Consider the following 22,836-nt stretch of genomic DNA (forward strand, 5'->3'; position numbering starts at 1 on the left):
TTACAAAGCCTTCAGCAATTCAGTCCTGGAGCTTCTCTCTGATGACCTTGTCTAATGCTAATCACCTCCTGAAGGTCTCACCTCAAAACACCGTAGTCTGATAAAGTCTCCACCCTCTTCATGCCTCACGGTGAGGATTAAATTGCAGTCCATGAATCCTTGGGGACACACCATATCCAGTCCATGGCAAACAGATTAGGAACCTGCCCAAGGTCTCAGAGATTGCAAGCAAGGACTGGAAACTGGGTATTCTGACACCCAACCGCTTTACCACCTGGAGAGTTATGAGGACTAATATAGTCAGATTGAGAAAAATGGTGGTTGTTAGTTATTGTAGGGAGAGCAGCCTGTGATATCATAAGAGGTCAGAGCAAGTTGCTATGGGCTGAGGAATGGTGGGAAGAAGACAAAATGAAGAGAAAAAGGGTCTCCTGAGACTTTTTTTTTAAGGTAAGATTTATTTATTTATTTATTTATTTGAAAGGCAGAGAGAGAGAAATCCATCTTCCATCAGCTGATTCACTCTCCAAATGGCCGCAACAGCCCGAGCTGAGCCTATTCAAAGCCAAGAGTCAGAAGCTTCTTCTGGGTCTCCCACGCCAGTGCAGGTGCCGAAAGACTTGGGCCATCTTCTACTAATTTCCCAGGCCATAGCAGAGAGCTGGATCAGAAGTGGAGCAGCTGGGTCTCGAACTGGTGTCCATATGGGATGCCAGCAATATATGCAGCGGCTTTACGCGCTGCGCCACAGTGTTAGCCCCAAAACTCTTCTGAGAAACCAAACTTGAAGGAGACAGAACCAAAATGGCATTTGGAATATTTTAATTTAAAAGTTTCTTTTCTCCAGTTTGCTTTGTGTTTTCTTTCTATTTAGGTATATATCAGTCTGTTTTCTTTTGTTAATAACACAATACCACAGACTTGGTGAATTATAAAGAAATAAGGCTTATTTTGGCTCTCAGTTCTGGTTGAAAATTGAGAAGCCACTTCCTGGTGGAGTCCTGAGACAGCATTACCCGGGGAGAGACAGGGAGTGCGCATGTGTGTGTATGTCCTCTGGTCTCTTTCTCTTCATGTAAATTCACTAGTATTCAGTCATGGGGGCACCACTGTGATGACTTTATCTATTCTTAGTTACCACCCAAAGTTGTCATCTCCAAATACCATAGTCAGATACAGTTGCTACTCTCTTGCTACCTCATAATGGAGATTAAACTCCAACATTAATTTTGGAGAGAACAAACAATATTAAAGCCATAGCAGCATCCTTTTGCACAGTACTGAAAATCTTACAGAAAACGGTCATGTTCTTGGCTAATAGGATGAGAAATTTTTTGCTTTAGTATGTTTCACATTTAAGACTCTTCATGATTACTTTTCACATTTATTTTTTATAAGTTCATATACCTTCAGCAAATGATATTTTTAGAGATGAATATCTTAACTATATTAAATTCATGTTTGAGAGTAACTGATTATAATGAATATCATGATTATATTCTAAGATATGCTTTGATTAAATTATTTCTTTGTTGCTATCTGTGGAATTGGAATTGAATATTTTTTGTTTGTTTGTAGGCTGATATTGCACCATTGATGGCTTCCCTTATTGGAGTTCCTTTTCCCCTTAATTCAGTGGTGAGGAATAAAATTTTGTTATCGCTTCTCGGTGTTTACAAAAAACTGCACACTGAAATATACCATTTTTATGTGTTTCTGTATAATCTTTGGTTACATTTAAAACTTTATGTATTTCTAAATATGTAATACCTCATATTTGCATTTGTATTATAATCTATGACATGGAGCACAAGCCAAATAACTTTTCTTCAAACTTTGTTTTCTAAAATATATATGATTTGCATCTTTGCAGTTTAGTTTTTTTTTTTTTTTTTTTTTTGACAGGCAGAGTAGACAGTGAGAGAGACAGAGAGAAAGGTCTTCCTTTGCCGTTGGTTCACTCTCCAATGGCCGCCGCGGCCGGCGCGCTGCAGCCGGCGCACCGCGCTGATCCGATGGCAGGAGCCAGGAGCCAGGTGCTTTTCCTGGTCTCCCATGGGGTGCAGGGCCCAAGCACTTGGGCCATCCTCCACTGCACTCCCTGGCCACAGCAGAGAGCTGGCCTGGAAGAGGGGCAACCGGGACAGAATCCGGCGCCCCGACCGGAACTAGAACCCGGTGTGCCGGCGCCGCTAGGCGGAGGATTAGCCTAGTGAGCCATAGCGCTGGCCCTGCAGTTTAGTTTTAAGTGATGAATATATATAAATAACTTTTGGTTACAAGACAGAAATCTAATTAAGGGGAAATCTAATTAAGAGGAAATTACTGGGCCGGTGCCGTGGCTCACTAGGCTAATCCTCCGCCTAGCGGTGCCAGCACACCGGGTTCTAGTCCCGGTCGGGGCGCCGGATTCTGTCCCGGTTGCCCCTCTTCCAGGCCAGCTCTCTGCTGTGGCCAGGGAGTGCAGTGGAGGATGGCCCAGGTGCTTGGGCCCTGCACCCCATGGGAAACCAGGAGAAGCACCTGGCTCCTGCCATCAGATCAGCGCGGTGTGCCGGCCCCAGCGCGCTGGCGGCGGCCATTGGAGGGTGAACCAACGGCAAAAAGGAAGACCTTTCTCTCTCTCTCTCTCTCTCTCACTGTCCACTCTACCTGTCAAAAAAAAAAAAAAAAAAAAAAAAAAAAAAAAAAAAAGAGGAAATTACTGAAAGTATATTGATAGTTTCTGGAATCAAAAGGGTACTTGAAAACCAGGCTTAGACATGACCAAAAACTGGACCCGGCGCTGTGGCGTAGCGGGTAAAGCCACCGCCTGCAGTGCCAGCATCCCATATGGGTGCTGCTTTGAGTTCTGGTTGCTCCACTTCCTATCCAGCTCTCTGCTATGGCCTGAGAAAGCAGTAGAAGATGGCCCAAGTGCTTGGGCCCCTGCACCCATGAGGGAGACCCAGAAGAAGCTCCTGGCTCCTGGCTTTGGATTGGCACAGCTCCGGCCATTGCGGCCAACTGGGGAGTGAACCAGTGGATGGAAGACCTCTCTTTCTCTGCCTCTCCTTCTCTCTCTGTGTAACTCTGACTTTCAAATAAAGAAATAAATAAATAAATCTTGGGGAGGGGGGAGAAATGACCAGGAACCAGGAGAGCTTTGGAGATTTGGAAAAAGCAACCTCAACCATAATCCCATGGCAGAGCTGTTCTCAGGACACCAGTACTAGGGTAGAGTAGGATGTGTACCTGTGGTAGTTTTCTTCCCTTGACTCTCAGTAGTCAAGATTGAGTCCAGATGGCCTAACCTGAGTTACTTGTCTACCCTTCGCTAAGGGAAGGCAGGCCCACTGATTACATATCCAGCGTGTTATATCCAGTGGGAAGATTTCTCAGCAGAAAATAATGCCATTAAGAATGGGCCTAGATGCCAAAAAACAAACAGGCCAAAAACAAACAAACAAACAAACAAAAACCTCCATCCCAGCCACTCTTAATTAGCTCTTTAGGAATAAAACTTACTTTTAAAAATGTCATCTAAGTCAGAAGTCGGTAATATAGCCCCAACAATCATGAGTGTATGTGTATATTAATAACGGAAACAAAAATTCACAAGAGTCCTAACTCTGCTTTGTACAGTACATTCTCATATGTCTTATTCTGCCTTTTTTAATTTTTTTAAACATACTCGTCATGTTCCACAATGATGATTGTTCTTTAGTATATACTGCCTAGCACTTAGTAATTGATAAAGCACTTTTAAATCTTATTGAATTTAATTATCTCTTTTGCTTTATTTATTACATCTACTTTGTGAGAAAAGTAATAGAACATCTTTCATTTATAATTTTTAAAAAGATTCTTCATTTCACAATTCTAATAATCTGTTTGCCCATGTCTTTATTGCTTCCATTTTAAGTCTGTTTTGTTTTATAACAGCCCGAGCTTTGTTAATACTAATACTAATCAGTGGTTATTATTTGCAGGGGATCCTTCCTGTGGATTATCTTAACAACACAGATCTCTTCAAAGCAGAGAGCATGTTTACAAATGCAGTACAGATTCTTGAACAGTTCAAGGTGAAACACACAGAAAGTACTATAATTTATAAATTAAAAATATTAAGTGAAAATATTTGATTTTTAATTAATGCTTTTCTATAATTCATTGTATTTAAGTTTTGGATATTTGACCAGGATCATAAAATTTCATATTTCTTGGGCTGATTTAGCATAGCAGGTTAAGATGCCCATTCCATATTTGCGCCAGTTTAAGTCCTGGCTACTACAGTTCTGACCCAGCTCCCTGCTAATGAACCTGGGAAAGCAGCAGAGAATGGCCTGCATGTAGGGCCCTGCCACCCACAATGGGAGTCCCTGATGGAGTTCCAGGCTCCTGGCTTTCTCTCGGCCCAGACCCACCGAGCCATTGTGACCTTTTAGTGAGTAAACCAGTGGGTTGAAGATCTCTGTCTCTCTCTCCATCTCTCTCTCTCTCTTTAATTCTGCCTTTCAAATATGTTAATCTTTTTTTTTTTAAATCATATTTCTGAGTTGTAGGTTCCTTGAGTGAATTAAAGATATAAAATTGCATTTGAATTCTGTTCCTAATTGTAAGATTACCATATATCCTTATAGACTATAGGTCAAGTTTTAATTGATGAGAATTTGCCCCGTGGAAGTAGTATTAGAGATCCCAACATTTCTTGTCTTCCCATGTTTGTTATTAAATACATTAAGAACTTAAAGGAGTAACTGACTAAACAGTGACTCTTGGATTAAAACTTTATCTTAACTTGGTTAAGAATAAGCAATTTGGCTTGTTTTGTTTCAAAGAGTTAAGGAAGTACAGTTTTAATTATATTATGGTTTGTTATTTTGCAGGATTGATATGCTTAATTCTCAGCTTATTGAAATAGTAAAATAATGGTAAATTTTTCTTTAAATATTTATGAAACAATATAGTAACACAAAATTGCATTTATTTTCAAAGTAGTTAGCCATCCCTGAAGAGCCATTTTAATTGATTTTTATACTTCAGAGTAAAATTCATTATTTTTTTCTCATTTACAATATAATGAAATATTTTTATTTTTGGTTCCCAGGTGAAAATGACTCAGAAAAAAGAAGTTACTTTACCATTTTTATTTACACCATTTAAGTAAGTCCCTTTCACTATTTTTAACTTGAAAGAAAGTTTTTCAATGAATTTAATGCTGTTAGAATAGATTAATTTACTTATAAACCTTTTCTTTCTGTATACCTTAAAATCCAACTGGAAATCCTCCATAATTTTGTTAAATAATGAGCCAGATGTTAGGTACCTTTGAATGACTGGATGAGAGGACAGAGGGATGATAAGATAGAAGAGAAGTATTGAGGGGCCGGCCCGTGGCTCAATAGGCTAATCCTCCGCCTTGTGGCGCTGGCACACCGGGTTCTAGTCCCGGTCGGGGCGCCGGATTCTGTCCTGGTTTCCCCTCTTCCAGGCCAGCTCTCTGCTGTGTCCCGGGAGTGCAGTGGAGGATGGCCCAAGTCCTTGGGCTCTGCACCCGCATGGGAGACCAGGAGAAGCACCTGGCTCCTGGCTTCGGATCAGCGCGATGCGCCAGCTGCAGCGTGGCGGCCGCGGCAGCCATTGGAGAGTGAACAAACAGCAAAAGGAAGACCTTTCTCTCTGTCTCTCTCTCTCTCACTGTCCACTCTGCCTGTCAAAAAAAAAAAAAAAAAAAGTATTGAGGAGGTAAATTCAAAAGGGCTTGACTGATTGGCTGACTGGGGTTGGTGGGACAGTAGGGGAGAAAGAAGAGTGTGACTCTCTGGCTCTTGTCTTGGTTGGCTGGGAAGATGCTGGTACTATTTTGGTTTATAAAAATAAAATCTGGTTCGAGAGGCCTGGATGAATAGTACTAAGTTTAACATACATTTGAATTTATCAGTTCATTGATTAGAAATGGGGACTTAGGTCTCAGGTGATGTGGGTTGGTTGCAAAGATCTTAGAGCCACCAGAATAAAGATGGTTTGGATTAAAAAAAGAACTATAATAAAATACATTATTGACTCGTTAGAAAAAAAGATGGTGGTGGAAATTGTTAAATGTTTCAGAGGCTCTAGGAAGAATGTGCAAAGAGACAAGCAAGGGCCTAAGGTGGAATTCTGAGAAACGTTGACTCCTGCTGGGTGGGCAGCAGATTCCCTGTCCCAGTTCTTAGGAAGATTTGTTTTCCATGAGTCAGGAAGGGGGAAATCTGCATGGCAGACTTGACCCTGCCCTACGGAATGTCTGTGTGGGCTTGGGCAGCTTACTCAACCTTCTTGAGTTTACATTCAGATAGCAAGGATTTTGCTATTGACCAAAATAAATTGAAATTGTTTTATTTTTGGATTTTAGTGGCATGATCCTGTGTAGCACTAATGTGGTATTCCTAAGCTAGAAAAACTGAAATACTGTATACTCTGAATAATTAGGTCTACAAGTTATGATTATATAAAATTATTACCCTAAATATATCATTAGCATTATATTACATACATCTGTTAGTGCTCACTCTAATTTTTTTTTTTTAGTGGAGTTAAGATCTGTTAATAAAGTTGGCTTGAGGAATATGTAGACATTCATCCAAAGGGATATATTTATTGATTGACTACTAAATTGTGGATATAACAGTGACATGGTAGACAAAGTGCATATTCATAGAATTTATTTGCACTGGCATTACAGACAGACTATAACAAAGTAAACAAGTGAACAAGGAATACATGACCAATTCCTGGTATGAAGCAAATATATAGCATGTGAGAGTGAAAACAACTGAGGGTTGCTAGATCACGTTAGAAAGGCTGGTCACAGAAGGAACTTCATCAGGGTTCACATGCATACTGCCTGCCATCTTTCATTTGGCCTGGTGGCCAACTCCAAACTTCCCTCACTTTGCTGCTCAATGTCTGTATGCATGTACATATTTAGAGTCACTACTGATTTTGTGTCATCGTGGGGCCTGACCGGATGTCTGGTTCCTACCCATTGGCTCACCCACTTTTATTTAAAGCAACCAGTTCTGCCTACAGACTTGTCTGGTGAAAAGTGACCACTTGTTGAGAGCTTACAATATAAACAACAAATCCTAAGACAAAATGCAAAATCAATTCTTCAAGATACAAATTTAAGGAGCAGAACAGAAACTAACGGTGTTAAAACCCTCAGAAATATTTGAGAAATTAAAACAAAAATTGAATGAACTTTTCAAATGAAAAAGGGCACAGGATGCTCTAAATTTTTTTTTTTAAAGATTATTTAATTGAAAGGCAGAGTTACAGACAGAGAGGGAGAGATATTCTATCCACTGGTTCACTTCCCAAATGGCCACAATGGCCAGGGCTGGACCAGGCTAAAGCCAGGAGCTAGGAACTTCATCCAAGTCTCTCTTGTGGGTGGCAGAGCCCAAAGCTCTTGGGCCATCTTTTGCTGCTTTCCCAGGCACATTAGCAGGGAGCCGGATCAAAAGTGAGGTAGCTGACACGAACCAGCACTAATTTGGGATTTGATCATCACAGGCGGAGGCTTAACCAGCTATACCACAACACTGGCCCCTGAATTTTTTTAAATTAATTAATTTATTTGAAAGGCAGAGTTACAGAGAGGCAGAGAGAAAGAGAAAGAGAGAGGGCTTCCGTCCACTAGTTCACTCCCCAAATGGCCGCAATGGCCAGAGCTGGGCCGTTCTGAAGCCAGGATCCAGGAGCTCCTTCCAGGTCTCCCATGTGGGTACAGTGGCCTCCACTGCTTTCCCAAGCGCATTAGCAGGGAGCTGGATCAGAAGTAGAGCAGCAGGGACTTGAGCTGGCACCCATATGGGTTGCTGGCACTGCAGATTTCAGCTTTACCCACTAAGCCATAGTGCCAGCCTCTAAAATAGGCGGGGGGGGGGGGGGCAGAATTCAATTACAATTTTAAAGAAATATATATTTTATGAGAATTGTAAAGATGAGAGGCAAATCTTCCAAATTGGAATAGAAAGCAAGTGGATCTCAAACTAAATGAAATGAATTTTAAGTAATAGGTGGATTGAGTAAGAAGCTAAGAGGAAATTAATAACATGATGGCATACATGGAAAACAAATTTCTTCATCCTCCCCAAAAAGCAATGAGAAACAGAAAGGGAAAAGGAAACATTTCGAACTTTGCAAGAAGCATGCTTTAAATATTAAGCAACCTTGGATGTGTAATGATATTGAATAGTTGCTGGGAGTGTGAGAAAAGGAATTTGACATTGTCACGTGGATCAAGGCTTTAAAGAAACATGAGATAATCTAATCATGAGTGGAACTTTGCTATCAAGTGAACAGTAATTAAATAATCATACCAGTTTAAATATTGGTTTTCAGCTCTTAAAGTCACTCCTTAGGCAAAGCAGGGAAGAATTAATTTTGATTAAGAATAGAATGTTGACAGTGTACAAGTGCAGTTAACAGATTGAAAGGCAGAGGGGAAAGGAAATGTTCATGGAACAGTAGTAGTATTACTGTCCTCATGAATTAGAACATATAGAAATCTGTCTGTAGTTGAGAGAGCAGCACAAAATTTTAGATACTAAGTTACTAAAGTAGCCAAAATAGCCAACAGAGAAGTTCAAGATGGTGAAACAACCATATTCAAGGGGAAGGAGATCCAGAGGCAGCAGAACGGTAACAGAAAGTACCTCAGATCATCAAGTCAGGAACTAGTAAGAAAAGCATATTAAGGAAAATGAAGGTACTTTCCAGAATAACTAAAACAAACACATCTACAGGTTTTTATCTTTGGTTTGGTGAACTGAGAGGGGAGATAGATTGAACAGGGATTTGTTGATTGTTAGTAAGCCCCTCCGTAAAATTTTTAGAAGTTTTAATTAAAAAATTGTATGTCTCTATTGCTTTTATATATTTTTTTATTTTTTATTTATTTGAAAGACAGAGTTACAGAGAGGTAGAGACAGAGAGAGAGGTCTTCCATCCGCTGGTTCACTCCCCAGATGGCTACAACAGCCGGAGCTACGCCATTCTGAAGCCAGGGGCCAGGTGCTTCTTCCAGGTCTCCCACATGGGTGCAGGGGCCCAAGGACTTGGGTCATCTTCTACCGCTTTTCCAGGCCACAGCAGAGAGCTGGATGGGAAGAGGAGCAGCTGGGTCTCAAACCGGTGCCCATATGGGATGCCGACACTTCAGGCCAGGGCTTTAACCCACTGCACCCCAGTGCCGGCCCTGCTTTTATATTTTTAAAAAACAAATAAATATGCTAATTATTTTCATGAATCAAATACAGTATGTAACAGCGAAAATATACTATTCATGATACAAATAAAATACCCAAGAATAAAGTAATGAGAAGGTATATCATGGAGAAAATTACAAGATTTTACTTAAGATCATAAAATATATAAATAAATTAATGCTTGTGAGTAATATTCGGCATTGTAAAAATGTTAGTCCTCTCAAAGATACTTATTAAATATAGTGTAATAGGAGAATTTTTCATGTAACTGAAGAAGATAATTGTAAGATTTAGGTAGAAAAATAAATTCTCAAGAGTAACTTACCTAGTGTTGAGAAAGAAGAACAAAATAAGAGATTTGCTCTAGTGAGTAGAAAACACATCCTCAAGCTATCATACTTATGGTAAATGTGACATTAGTGCTGGCTAAACACAGATTAATAGAACTGATTAGAGTATATATAAAGCTGCTAAACTATATGAGATTTGGCTTTTATTAAAGATTCATTTCAGAGCTGATATTTGGTGTAGCACTTAAGATGGTGCTTGGGACCCCTGTATCCCATGTCAGCTGTCTAGGTTCAAGTCCTGGGTCCACTTCTGCATTCAGCTTCCTGCTAATGTATATCCTGGGAGGCAGTGGGTGGTAGCCCAAGTAGTTGGATTCCTGTTCCTCATGTGGGAGACTCTGAATTCCTAGCTTTAGCCTGGCCCAGACCTGTCTGTTGCAGGCATCTGGGGGAGTTACCAGAGAAATATCTCTGTCTCTCTGCCTTTCAAATAAATAAAAAAATAAGTAAAAACTTAAAAATTTACTTCAAATCAGTAGAAGAAAGAATTGGGGGGGGGGGTGCTGCGCTGCGGCTCACTAGGCTAATCCTCCGCCTTGTGGCGCCGGCATACCGGGTTCTAGTCCCGGTCAGGGCACCGGATTCTGTCCCGGTTGCCCCTCTTCCAGGCCAGCTCTCTGCTGTGGCCAGGGAGTGCAGTGGAGGATGGCCCAGGTGCTTGGGCCCTGCACCCCATGGGAGACCAGGAGAAGCACCTGGCTCCAGTCTTCGGATCAGCGCGGTGCGCCGGCCGTGGCGGCCATTGGAGGGTGAACCAATGGCAAAGGAAGACCTTTCTCTCTGTCTCTCTCACTGTCCACTCTGCCTGTCAAAAAAATAAATAAATAAAATACAAAAAAAAAAAAAAAAGAATTGTAGGGGGAAAATTCTTCAATTCAAAAAAAAATAGAGCTGCCCTATCACTTCATTCATAAATCTAATTCTTTTATTATTATTATTATTATTATTATTTGACAGATAGAGTTAGCCAGTGAGAGAGAGAAACCGAGAGAAAGGTCTTCCTTCCGTTGGTTCACCCCCCAAGTGGCCGCTATGGCCGGAACTACACTGATCCGAAGCCAGGAGCCAGGTACTTCCTCCTGGTCTCCCATACGGGTGCAGGGCCCAAGCACCTGGGCCATCCTCCACTGCCCTTCCAGGCCACAGCAGAGAGCTGGACTGGAAGAAGAGCAACCGGGACTAGAACCGGCCCCCATGTGGGATGCCGGCACCTTAGGCGGAGGATTAACCAACTGAGCCACAGCGCTGGCCTCTGCAAATCTAATTCTATATTGATTAAACAACTAGATATTTAGGAATAAGTAAAATTGAGGTTTATAATAAGAAAGCTTAATAGTCATATGAGAAAGGTAGATAATTTGTCAAATAAGCTTCAAATTAGGAAAAATATTTGTATAATATGCAACAAAAATTACAATTGTAGACTATAAAGACTTTTATATATCAATAAGAAGAAAATGAAAAACCTTCCTAAAAAATGGACAAATATAGCTAAAAACTCGAGGAGGAAAATACGCACATGTTGCATAAATTAGGAAAGGAAGATGTTCCTCACTTTCATTGAATGTCATCTGTTCAGAAAGCTCTGTTTTATCTGCTTCACATGAAATAAATAAATTCCCAGTGAAGCAACTACTGTTACTTCCCCCGTTTATAAAAAGGGGAAAGTTTGTAAGAGGGGATATTGATTAAAAAAAGTAAGTATATTATTTTAATACACTGTGATGTCATTAATCTTAAAAACATAGACAAATACTGCTGGTTTACCTTAGATTGCATAGGAGAGTTATAGAGGTACATGTGCCTAATTGATAGTGTGCTTTAATGAGTATATTAGCTAATATCATAATTAGAATTTGTTAATATTATATAAAATTTAAAAAGATGGCCGGCGCCGCAGCTCACTAGGCTAATCCTCCACCTGCAGCGCCGGCACACCGGGTTCTAGTCCTGGTCGGGGCGCTGGATTCTGTCCCGGTCGTTCCTCTTCCTGTCCAGCTCTCTGCTGTGGCCCGGGAGTGCAGTGGAGGATGGCCCAGGTGCTTGGGCCCTGCACCCGCATGGGAGACCAGGAGAAGTACCTGGCTCCTGGCTTCGGATCGGCGCAGTACGCCGGCCGCAGCGGCCATTGGGGGGTGAACCAACGGCAAAGGAAGACCTTTATCTCTGTCTCTCTCTCTCACTGTCCACTCTGCCTGTCAAAAAAACAAAAACAAAAACAAAAAAATTAAAAAGACACCAGAGCCAAGTGGAATACGAAATTGAAAATGATTTTTCTATCATTTTGAGAAGACATAAATAATGTCAATTATTTTTAAAAGAGTATTTATTTTTACACATTATAAAAACTTCATTTTTCCTTTTAGGCATTTTGAAATTAATATCAGGAAGTACTGATTTAACTCTGCATTGCAACTCTTTAATGGCTCAATGTTTTAGCAAAAAGTTAATGACCATTTACTGTGTTGAGGTCAATGTACCCTTTTATTTTTACTTCTCCAAAACAATGAATTTTCTTGGTTCTACATCATCTGTTTCCTTTTAACGCCTTTACATATACAGGTAATATCAATATTATCCTCTTTAAAAAGTATGTCAAATAAATGGTGACATGTAGCTATCTAAAAGATGAAATAAATCTTTGATCGTGACTCCATTTAGCTGAACTGATAACCAAAGTTCTTGTCACAAACTGTTTGCTATGGAATGAATATGATATTTTCTTTTTGTTCTTATAAATACCTTCTTCACTCATCTGTTAACATTTGAGAAAATTCATCTAGGATATTGACATCTGAAAACCATAGCCTTGAAATTTTACTTATGTAATGAATTTCACCAGCATTGTCGCTCCCCCTCTTCGTGGAGGAACGACACTAAGCCCTGCCTAGGCTTCATATCCGAGTCACGGCACCATTATGTCGCTCCCCCTCTTCGTGGAGGAACGACACAGGACCCTGCGCTGTTCTTTCGTCTGCTCGGCCCTCCCCGGGTTTGCTGCTGGTTCTTCCCGGGTTGGCTACTATCCCTTCCACCTCCGTGGAAGGGCGGTTCCCCCTGGCCGCATTCCCCACTTCCGCAGGGGAGCGGCACACCGCCGGCCGGCTCTTCTCGGGGGCTGCACAGGTGTTCCTTCAGCTAGATGTTCCCCATAGATGTTCCTGGTGCATGCCGTCTCTCCTCCTTTATAGTCCTCCTCCGCCAATCCCAACTCGGCTGCCCACACGCCGAGCACGCTGCTCTCCTCCAATCAGGAGCAAGTCCTACAGTTTATTAGTTGAACTGGAGGCAGCTGTGCGGAAGCTGTTTACTTCTCTCCCAGCGCCATATTGTGGGAGAGCAGATGCATAGAATAAGTCTTAATTCCAGTAACTCAGTCCAGTCCGGATTGCTCCCCACAGATCCCCCTTTCTTTTTATTTTTGGCGTTGATACGCGCCTGTCTTCGGTGTCCCGCGGCACACACTCTGCTCTACTTGCTAGAGTTGCCACAGGCTCTTACAAGTCCTATCAATCAGGAAAACCGAATCCGGGTCCTCTCTTCGCCATTGTGAGGAGGTTTTTAGGCGCTGATGCGTGCCTGTGTTCGGTGCCCTGCAGCGCATGCTCTGCTCTGCCCGCAGGGGCTTACAAAACCTATCAGGCAAACCGAATCCAAGCCTTCTCATTGCCTTTTTGTGGGGGAGACTTATTAGTGTTGGTTCGTGCCTATCTTCGGTGACCTGCAGCTCATACTCTGGTCGAGCTGCTTGCTGGCGCTTACCGCCTTAAATCAGGCAGACCGAATCCAAGCTTAATATTGTTGTATTGTGGGGAAGCCTTACTGATGTTAATTCGTGCCTGTCTTCGGTGACCTGCGGCGCATAAGCTGCTAGCTGCCCGCAGGTGCTCATCGCCTCACTTGATTAGGCAGACCGAATCCAAGCTCTCACATTGCAGTGTTGTAGGGAGGCCTTTTTATTTCTCTATTTCTCTATCTCCGGGCATTCCTATTTCTCCCATTTTACTTCTATCTTCCAGCATTCCTATTTTTCTCACTTTACTTCTAAACTTCTGTTTCTCTTATCCCTGCGGCTTTCCGGCACCTCGCCCCGCCGGCGGGTTCCCGGCTCTGCGCCGCTTCAGCCCGCGCGCCTCTCTCATCTGCGCAGCTTCCCGGCTTTGCGCGGCTCGGCTTCGCGCGCTCCGCGGTCTCCACGCTTAACCCTTTCGCGTCTGAACCACGGCCTACGCCAGTCCCGTTCCCTATCTATTCACGCCCCGTGCTCTCTCTGCATGCGGCGGCTTCCGCGAGTAACACAGCGTAGCTTACGTGTCCGCCATTAGCATTCAATCTAAGTTCCCCGGGCTAGCCTGGCGAATTCAACCCAGCGTACGTCTCCGCCCCACGGTTTGGCTTCCCGTCCTTTGCTCCCCGGGCTAATCAGACGGATCCCAATCTGGCTCACGTTTCAGCTTCTGGTTTCAACTTTTCGCCCCCCATTCCCGGGCTAACTTGAGAATCCCAAAGTGGCTTTCGTTTCAGCCTCGGCCTGCCCCCCGCGGCTTCAATTTCCCTAACATTTTTCTCTACCTGGTATGTTTCCCCAAGCTCTCCTCCAACGACATTCCTCCCTCATTTCTCCTGGCCTCTCCCCACAGTCCGCGTCCGAATCTGTTTGTTCTAGCTTTCACTTTCGCTTTCGACCTTAGAGATTTCTCCCAGCTTCCCCCCGTAGTCCGTATACGAGTCTATGCCTAGGCTTTCAATAGCTTCTTCCGGCACCCTTTTCGTCCGGCTTTTCCCTAGGCTGTTTGCTAGTCTCTCTCTCCGGTATTTTCCCTAGGCTGTTTGCTAGTCTCTCTCTCCGATATTTTCCCAATTCTTCCCGTTTCTTCCCTCCTAAGTTTCATATCCGTCCTAGGTTTCCTATCCGAGCTAGGTTTCCTATCCGTCCTAGGTTTTCTATCCGAGTCACGGCACCATTATGTCGCTCCCCCTCTTCGTGGAGGAACGACACTAAGCCCTGCCTAGGCTTCATATCCGAGTCACGGCACCATTATGTCGCTCCCCCTCTTCGTGGAGGAACGACACAGGACCCTGCGCTGTTCTTTCGTCTGCTCGGCCCTCCCCGGGTTTGCTGCTGGTTCTTCCCGGGTTGGCTACTATCCCTTCCACCTCCGTGGAAGGGCGGTTCCCCCTGGCCGCATTCCCCACTTCCGCAGGGGAGCGGCACACCGCCGGCCGGCTCTTCTCGGGGGCTGCACAGGTGTTCCTTCAGCTAGATGTTCCCCATAGATGTTCCTGGTGCATGCCGTCTCTCCTCCTTTATAGTCCTCCTCCGCCAATCCCAACTCGGCTGCCCACACGCCGAGCACGCTGCTCTCCTCCAATCAGGAGCAAGTCCTACAGTTTATTAGTTGAACTGGAGGCAGCTGTGCGGAAGCTGTTTACTTCTCTCCCAGCGCCATATTGTGGGAGAGCAGATGCATAGAATAAGTCTTAATTCCAGTAACTCAGTCTAGTCCGGATTGCTCCCCACAAGCATCACTAGATTACTACTTAATCTTTCATCTTTTCTAGTGTATTTCTGAATAATTATTGAATGGTGAAATAGATCACTGAGGTCCTCTATCTTAGGGTTTGTAAGAGGATTCCTTGGGTCTATTTGATAATTGCATATCCCGTTTTTAAAAAAATAAGTAGTTTTTTTCATATTCTAAAGGACTCTGGAAATAATAAAAGTCATGAAATATCCATTCTGACAAACAGTTAAAACTGCTCAAAAAGGAATTTAAAACTAAAGTTGGACCTTGTGGGCCTGTTGGTGTGCCGCGGGTTGACCGCCAGGTGGAGCCACATGACTAGAGAAGCATAAAAGGTTTGCCTTGAGGAAAACCATTGTTTTTCAAAATTGTGTTCTATAAAGCCCAAAAGGAGGCAGGAAAAAAGTTGGAGAAAAAAAGCCTGTGAAGTGAGAAAAAACATCAAAAAATTCTTTTAAGGTATGTTGTAGGGAAGAAGTGGAATTGGGAAGGGATATATGCCTTTCCAGTAAAAACAAAAGCTCTGTTACCTTTTTCTGAAAACCACTTGTAAATTCAGGAAACATGAAGACATTTTAACAGAAATTTGAAGTTCTTCCTACTAAAATGGTAAAAGATACTGGCTCCTTTTAATTTATTTGTTTCTTTTAACCTGATATAAAGTGTATCCCTTAGTCCAAATTTAAACTTAGATTTTTACGTGAACGTTTATATCACTGACAAAAAATGCAATTTTCTGCTTCAAAACCAGTCATGTTTTAAAATATAATTTTCATAAACCACATACATATGCTGGAAAATACCTGTTTATTCACTTACAACATGAAAGAAGCTATGATTCTACATCATTGGTCATACTAAAGGAATGGAAGTTATTTTAGAAATAATTTTTGTTTTATTTTACACTGCTTTCTTGAAATATCTTCTATATAGATATTCTAAAAATGAATAGGTAAGTATCACTAAAACAATGGGTCACATTTGGATGCAAGTGAATTTTTTTTTATATTCAAAGTAAAAAAGATGTACTTCAAAGGGAAGCATTTTAAGGAGATCTTGTCTTCCAAACACCAGTTCATGTTGAATAATTGATAAGATTCTTGTTAATGCTAAAATAGGGTTTACTTTCTTCTATAGTTCAAAACAACCACAAAATAAAAAGGAATGGTAACAAGTACAACAAAGAAATGTGCACAATTTAAGACATTATTCATTTCTTTTTACTTAGGCATACCATGTCAATTATGGATTCTTTTAAAAGTTGATGTTTTCAATAAAAAAGATTTAGTCAATAAAGGAGGTTTCTTTACTACAAATTATTATGTAGAAATACATTTGAAACATGTCGCCTTTTAGTTAGCATTCTTAGTTTATTCTTTTCTGTAATCATGTATACCTTAAGAGGAAAACTAGCAGTGGAGAAACTGACTTTTCATGTTTGGCAGCCTGAATTTTGGCAGGTGATAGAAACATGTATTGGTTTCCTGTGGCTGCTGGAACTGCCACAACCGAGTGGCTTAATATGACAGAAACTCCTTCTGTCACAGTTTCTGGAGACCAGAAGTATACAATCAAGGTGTCTCCAAAGGCTTTAAAGAGGAAGAGTCCTTCCTTACCTCTGGCTTTTGGTAGCTGCTTGTGGTCCTTGGTGTTCCTTGGTGTTCCTTGGTCTTTAGCTGTATCATTCTTCCCTGTGTAATTATCTCCAGATAGCCCTCTCCTTTTAAGTCATTGGATTTAAGGTCTTTGATCCACTATTAATTATTTTAGCATAATTATATCAACAAACACCCAATTTCAAACTACAGTCACATTCACAGATACCAGGGGTTAGGACATCAATATATCTTTCTGGGGACCACAATTTAGCTGTCAACAAAAGGTAACAGTTCACTTTTGTCATAATTTTAGCTGTTGTGGAGAAATTATCTCAATCTTCTTTACTAATGTTTATTGTTTTCTTGTTGTGTTGCAAGTGTTATACTGAATGTTGGAAAATAGAGTAGACATAGTATCCACCCTCATCAAAGTCACAGTCTAATGGGAACATATAGAGAGATAATAGCAAAAATTAAAAATAATATGTGTGATAAAATTGTTCAAGGTAGCATTAGTGACTGTTTTTATAAGAACTCTTGAAGAGCACCAACTCCATTGATGAAAGCAGTGAATTTGAAGGCCCTGGAGAAGTTAAACAAGGCAACTGCAGGGAAAAATGATGTCCAGAAGAGGGCCTCTGTGTGTGTTGTTGCTACTTCAGAGAACAATGTGTGATGACGGCACCAGCTCATAGTAATAGCCAGGGTAGCTGCTCTCATGAACTGGACACGAATTGACCTGGACTCCAGTGGGTCTGAGGCAGGTGAGAATGTGAAATATAACATAGGAAAATGTGGCAGTGGTGTGCAGATGTTTAATAAGAAGCCTGGCTCTCTGGGAGGGAGGGGTAAAAAGCATTAGTAACATTTGCCAATTTCTGATATAAAGACTCTCACTATGACCAAGAGAAAATGGGAAGAGTTGTACAGCATCAGCTCTTGGGAGCCAGTGTGAGCAGGCTCCAGCACACCTGAGGGGAGGAGCAGAAGGATGTTAAGGAGTTGAGGTAAGGGGAGAGAGGCCCAGGAGAGAGAGCCAGGACAGTAGGGAGTGCTTTCCAGTGTTGGTTTTGGATTTCCCTTGAAAGGTAGTTTTTGGCCGGCGCCGCGGCTCACTAGGCTAATCCTCCTCCTAGTGGCGCTGGCACACCGGGTTCTAGTCCCGGTTGGGACGCCGGATTCTGTCCCGGTTGCCCCTCTTCCAGGCCAGCCCTCTGCTGTGGCCAGGGAGTGCAGTGGAGGATGGCCCAAGTGCTTGGGCCCTGCACCCCATGGGAGACCAGGAAAAGCACCTGGCTCCTGGCTCCTCCCATCGGATCAGCGCGGTGTGCCGGCCACAGCACACAGGCCGCGGCGGCCATTGGAGGGTGAACCAACGGCAAAGGAAGACCTTTCTCTCTGTCTCTCTCTCTCACTGTCCACTCTGCCTGTCAAAAAAAAAAAAAAAAAAGAAAGGTAGTTTTTTAGTGAGTGAGGCAGATCTACATTTCTAATAAAACATCTTTGCATATTTGATTTAATAATATTTTTATGAGAACTTCTTATTTTAAAGCCAAATAGAAGGAATTTTATAGCATTTTTCTTATATTTTTATATGCTAAATATGTTAGTGTGCAGTAGCAAAGGGACAAAAGACCTAGATTTAATAATGAAATGGTATACCTTCTAGAAATAATGGGTTCATGTAATTTAGTGACCATCTATTTAAGATAGATAGTTTAAAATATTTTGATTCAAAACTCACTTTGCTAATGCAAATATGTACTTCTTCTTTATTATTGACCTAACTGAATTCTTCTCCTCTTGCTTTTTCCTTGATCTCAACTGCCACATGCAAGTCTCTAACTGTACTGAGTGAAAGCTGCATCTCTGAGGACTGTTTATACAGTGATTCTAGAGTTGGGTGCTTTTTCCTTCTGGTGATCTATTATGTACCCCATCTGAGCTAAAATTCCTTGTTTAGATGTAAAATATATCCTCTGTGGCCCAGTAGTTCTAATTATGCTCCAGGCTTTGTGATCTGATCACTTAGAAGTTTCTTTGGCATACCTCCTAGCTGGCCTCCAGCCATCTCTTTGTTTATAATTTTACCACAAACAAATCTCATCCTATCCAAAGATGGTTTCTCTGAAAGCCTTCAGTTTGCCACAACATTTTAACAGGTGTCTGATAGCATAGAAGTGAAGAAAAAAAGTTCAACAAACAACCCCTCCAACACACACAATTTTGAAATTCAGAAATTATACATTTTTTGTTGTGATGTCATGAATAGTGTGGAAATTTTTTTAGATGTATAATTGTTTTATGTGTGATTTTAAAATTTAGGAATAACTCCTATAGGAGTTATGACATTTAAAATATTTTCAAAGATAAGTCTTTTCTCAACCAAGGGTTAAAATTTTTCATTAGAATTTTGCTGTTTTTCATGTATAACTTCCCACTCATTTTTTGTTTGTTTTATAATTTAAAATGTCTAATGAAAATTTTCTCTAAGTCTTTTTTTTTAATTTAATTTTATTTTTTTAATTTTTTTGACAGGCAGAGTGGACAGTGAGAGAGAGAGACAGAGAGAAAGGTCTTCCTTTGCCGTTGGTTCACCCTCCAATGGCCGCCGCGGCCGGCGCGCTGCGGCTGACGCACCGCGCTGATCCGATGGCAGGAGCCAGGAGCCAGGTGATTTTCCTGGTCTCCCATGGGGTGCAGGGCCCAAGCACCTGGGCCATCCTCCACTGCACTCCCTGGCCACAGCAGAGAGCTGGCCTGGAAGAGGGGCAACCGGGACAGAATCCGGCGTCCCGACCGGGACTAGAACCCGGTGTGCCGGCGCCGCTTGGCGGAGGATTAGCCTAGTGAGCCGCGGCGCCGGCCTCTGTAAGTCTTTTTACTCCAAATCAGAATCTGCCATGTAGCATAGAAGAGAGTTGAGATCAGTACCACAGCTAAACTTAGGGAAGAAGTCTTTAGGATTAAAAGTGTGGTAGGTCAGGAGCAAGAGTGTAGACAAGATGAGAATCTCCAAGCAAGAGTATTCCCTATGTGGAAGTTTGTATTGAATCTTCGATTAATTATTACATACTTATGTATCACCTTATTTAACGTAACCTCGTTTTGAAATGCTTTTAAGTTACGGCTTTATCCTCACCCACTTTAAGACAAGCAAAGTTAACCTAAAACTCCGAGTGTGTAGAAGAACTGGGGCAGACCCGTCTCCTGACTTCATAGCCTGCTGTACTGCTTATTTCCTATCATAGAGCTAAGTCAGAAAAAGACCTACATCCCAATTATTCTGAATCTTACTTAGCTCACTGTTCCCTGCTCTTTCTTTTAAAGTAGTAAAAGTTGTGTTCTACATGCTGATAATATTTTTTTAAAGATTTATTTATTAATTTGAAAGTTAGAGTTACACAGAGAGAGAAGGCGAGGCTGGAGGTGGGGAGGGGTCTTCCATCTGCTGATTCATTCCCCATTGGCTGCAATGGCTAGAGCTACACCAATCCGAAGCCAGGAGCCAAGAGCTTCCTCTGGGTCTTCCCATGTGGGTGCAGGGGCCCAAGGATTTGGACCATCTAATACTGCTTTTCCCAGGCCATAGCAGAGAGCTGGATGGGAAGAGGAGCAGTCAGGTCTCAAACCAGCTCCCATATGGGATGCTGGTGCTGCAGGCGGCGGCTTTACCTGCTACACCACAGCGCTGGCCCCGATAATATTACTTTAATCCTATTTTGTTTGTTTTTTTCCTAGTTCTATTCAAACAAAGAAATACGTTTTCTATCTCTAAATGTATTTTATGCCTTACCAATATTAGTTCATTCCAATCACTGACTATCTCATACCCAAAACCTAGATCTTACTTCATGGTTTCTTCCTTTTTTATTTTAAGATTTAGTTAGTTAGTTAGTTAGCTAGTTAGTTAGTTAGTTAGTTATTTGAAAGGGAGAGCATCAGAGAGAGAGGGAGAGAAACAAAGAGATCTTCCGTTTGCTAGCTCACTCTCCAAATGGCCACAGCAGCCAGGGCTGCGCCTAGTGAAGCCAGAAGCCAGGAGCTCCATCCAGGTCTCCTATATTGGTAGCAGGGGCCCAGGCACTTGGGCCAATATCCACTGCCTTCCAGAGCCCATTAGCAGAAAGCTGGATTAGAAGTAGAGCAGCCAGGACTTGAACCAATACTCAGATACGGGATGTCCACATTGCAAGTGGTGGCTTAACCTGTTTTGCCACGCCAGTCCCGCTTCATGGTTTCTGAGAAGGCTGTAATGAAGGTGTTGATTGAGCTCCAGTCTCATGTGATGGCTTGCCTGTGAACAATCCATTCCAGAGCCCATGGTTTTGGCAGGATTCAGTTTCATACAGGTTGTTGGACAGAAGGCCTCAGTCTGTTGCTGGCTGTTGGTTGTATGCTGCCCTCATTTTCTTGCTCTGTGACCCTCTCTCAAAGCATCTAAGCCGAAAAACAAAACAAAACAAAAAACAGTAAAGAGAGTTGCTAGCAAGACAGAAGTCATCGTTTAAAAAATGTAACCCAAGTAACATCTAGCTAACATTGCTGAATCCTCATACTTAAGCAGTTTTCTCCAGGGGAATGGACTGCACAAGGCTGTGAATGCCAGGAAATAGAAATAGGCATCTGGAGTATTCACTGAAGTTGGGGTGGGGGTGTGCAGCACTTCTGAGAGTCTGCCTACCAGCTTGCATTTATTCTAGTGTTAAAAACAAATGGGGCATATCTGTATGTGTCTCCTATTTTAGATTTTTTTTGTTCCAAGAAGATCTCTGGTAAGTTGACATTTCAGTAGAGAACTGAGTAAGATGTCCAGGCTTAGGGAACCACCATTCCAAGACTTAATGTAGCTTGTAACATAGCAATGTTAGGGGCTAGAGTGATTTTTTGAGGGGAGATCAGTGGGGCATGAGAAGAAGAAAGGAAAGAACAAGTGGTGGGACGGATCATGAAGCGCCATAGTGGAGACTTGATTTTGAGTGAGATGGGAAGACTGGAGGTTTTACATAAAGGAATTATGTGATTGAAAATAGTTTTAAATACCCATGCTGTCACTATGTGGAGACTGTTGGCAGGCAGCTGCAGTCACAGGAGACCAACTAGACTATTCCATTATTCTAGGTGAAAGATCGTACCTCGTTCTGGGGTGCTAACAGTGGATTCTTGGGTTGTTTTTGTTTTTTACCACTTATTTACTTGAAAAGCATACCATCAGAAATGGAGGGACACACATACACACACACACACACACAGAGGTAGAGAGAGAGAGAGATGGATTTTTCACCTGCTGGTTTGCTCCCCAAATGGCTATAAGAACCCATACTAGGCCAAATAAAAGCCAAAAGCCAGGAACTCCATCTGGGTCTCCTATGTGGGTGGCCCAAGCACTTGGACCATCTTCTGCTGCCTTCCCAGATACATTAGCAGGAACTGGATAGGAGGTGCAGCCGTCAGGACTTGAGTGGGCACTCTGATCTGGCATGCCAGCCCCACAGTGTGGATACATTTTTTAAAGAGTAGAAATAATAGGATTTGCTGATATATTGAATGTAAGGTGAGAGAGAGAGAGCTGAAGATAACTTTAGGACTTTTGGATGAAATGAATACCATTGCCATTTTCTTAGAAAGGGCAAACTGTGGGAGAATCAATTTGGGAAGAATACCTGAAATTCACTTAGAATTAATATTATGACATACAGAAGAAGGGCAAGCTAAGAGGAGGAAGGCCACTTGAAAGACTGTTGGCAGTGATTCCAGCAAGTGGAGTCTTGCATAAGCACCATCCTCAGCACTGCCTGCTCTCATTCATTACATGCTTAGTGTATGCATGAGACTGTTCTAAGTTATTTGTGTGTGTGTGTACACATATTAAAAGATATATGTATCTTTTAATTCTTAGAATAGCTCTATTTGGTTGATACATTATATGAGGAAATTGAGACATAAAAATACTTCCCCCAAATAACAGAATTAATAAATATAGAGCTAGGATGGAGCTCAGGCAGTCTGGCTTAGAGTTAGTCCATCACTAAACTAAGTTATCAAGCCTAGTGTCCTTCAGAAATACTGCTTCAGAGCTGAGCAGATATGAACAGAAGGAATATAGGAATTCAAGGTATTGAAGTGG

At 42.1% G+C, this 22,836-nt stretch overlaps 1 protein-coding gene across 14 annotated transcripts in view; it reads left to right on the plus strand.

Moving 5' to 3' along the window:
* PIGN (phosphatidylinositol glycan anchor biosynthesis class N) overlaps nucleotides 1–22,836 on the plus strand; it is a 153,633-nt gene that overhangs the window by 43,696 nt on the left and 87,101 nt on the right. For all 14 annotated transcript variants that reach the window (XR_016213904.1, XR_016213903.1, XR_016213907.1 and 11 more), the window contains 3 exons: nucleotides 1,579–1,638; nucleotides 3,972–4,064; nucleotides 5,090–5,145. Coding sequence is in view for 7 of the 14 variants with exons in the window: in XM_017344218.4 (XP_017199707.4) it covers nucleotides 1,579–1,638; nucleotides 3,972–4,064; nucleotides 5,090–5,145 (209 nt within the window). In the remaining 7 variants the exon portion in view is untranslated. The remainder of the gene's footprint in view (nucleotides 1–1,578; nucleotides 1,639–3,971; nucleotides 4,065–5,089; nucleotides 5,146–22,836) is intronic.

Source organism: Oryctolagus cuniculus, chromosome 10 (assembly GCF_051225735.1).
Source record: "Oryctolagus cuniculus isolate XC-2025 breed Fujian yellow rabbit chromosome 10, ASM5122573v1, whole genome shotgun sequence".
Taxonomy (NCBI): domain Eukaryota; kingdom Metazoa; phylum Chordata; class Mammalia; order Lagomorpha; family Leporidae; genus Oryctolagus; species Oryctolagus cuniculus.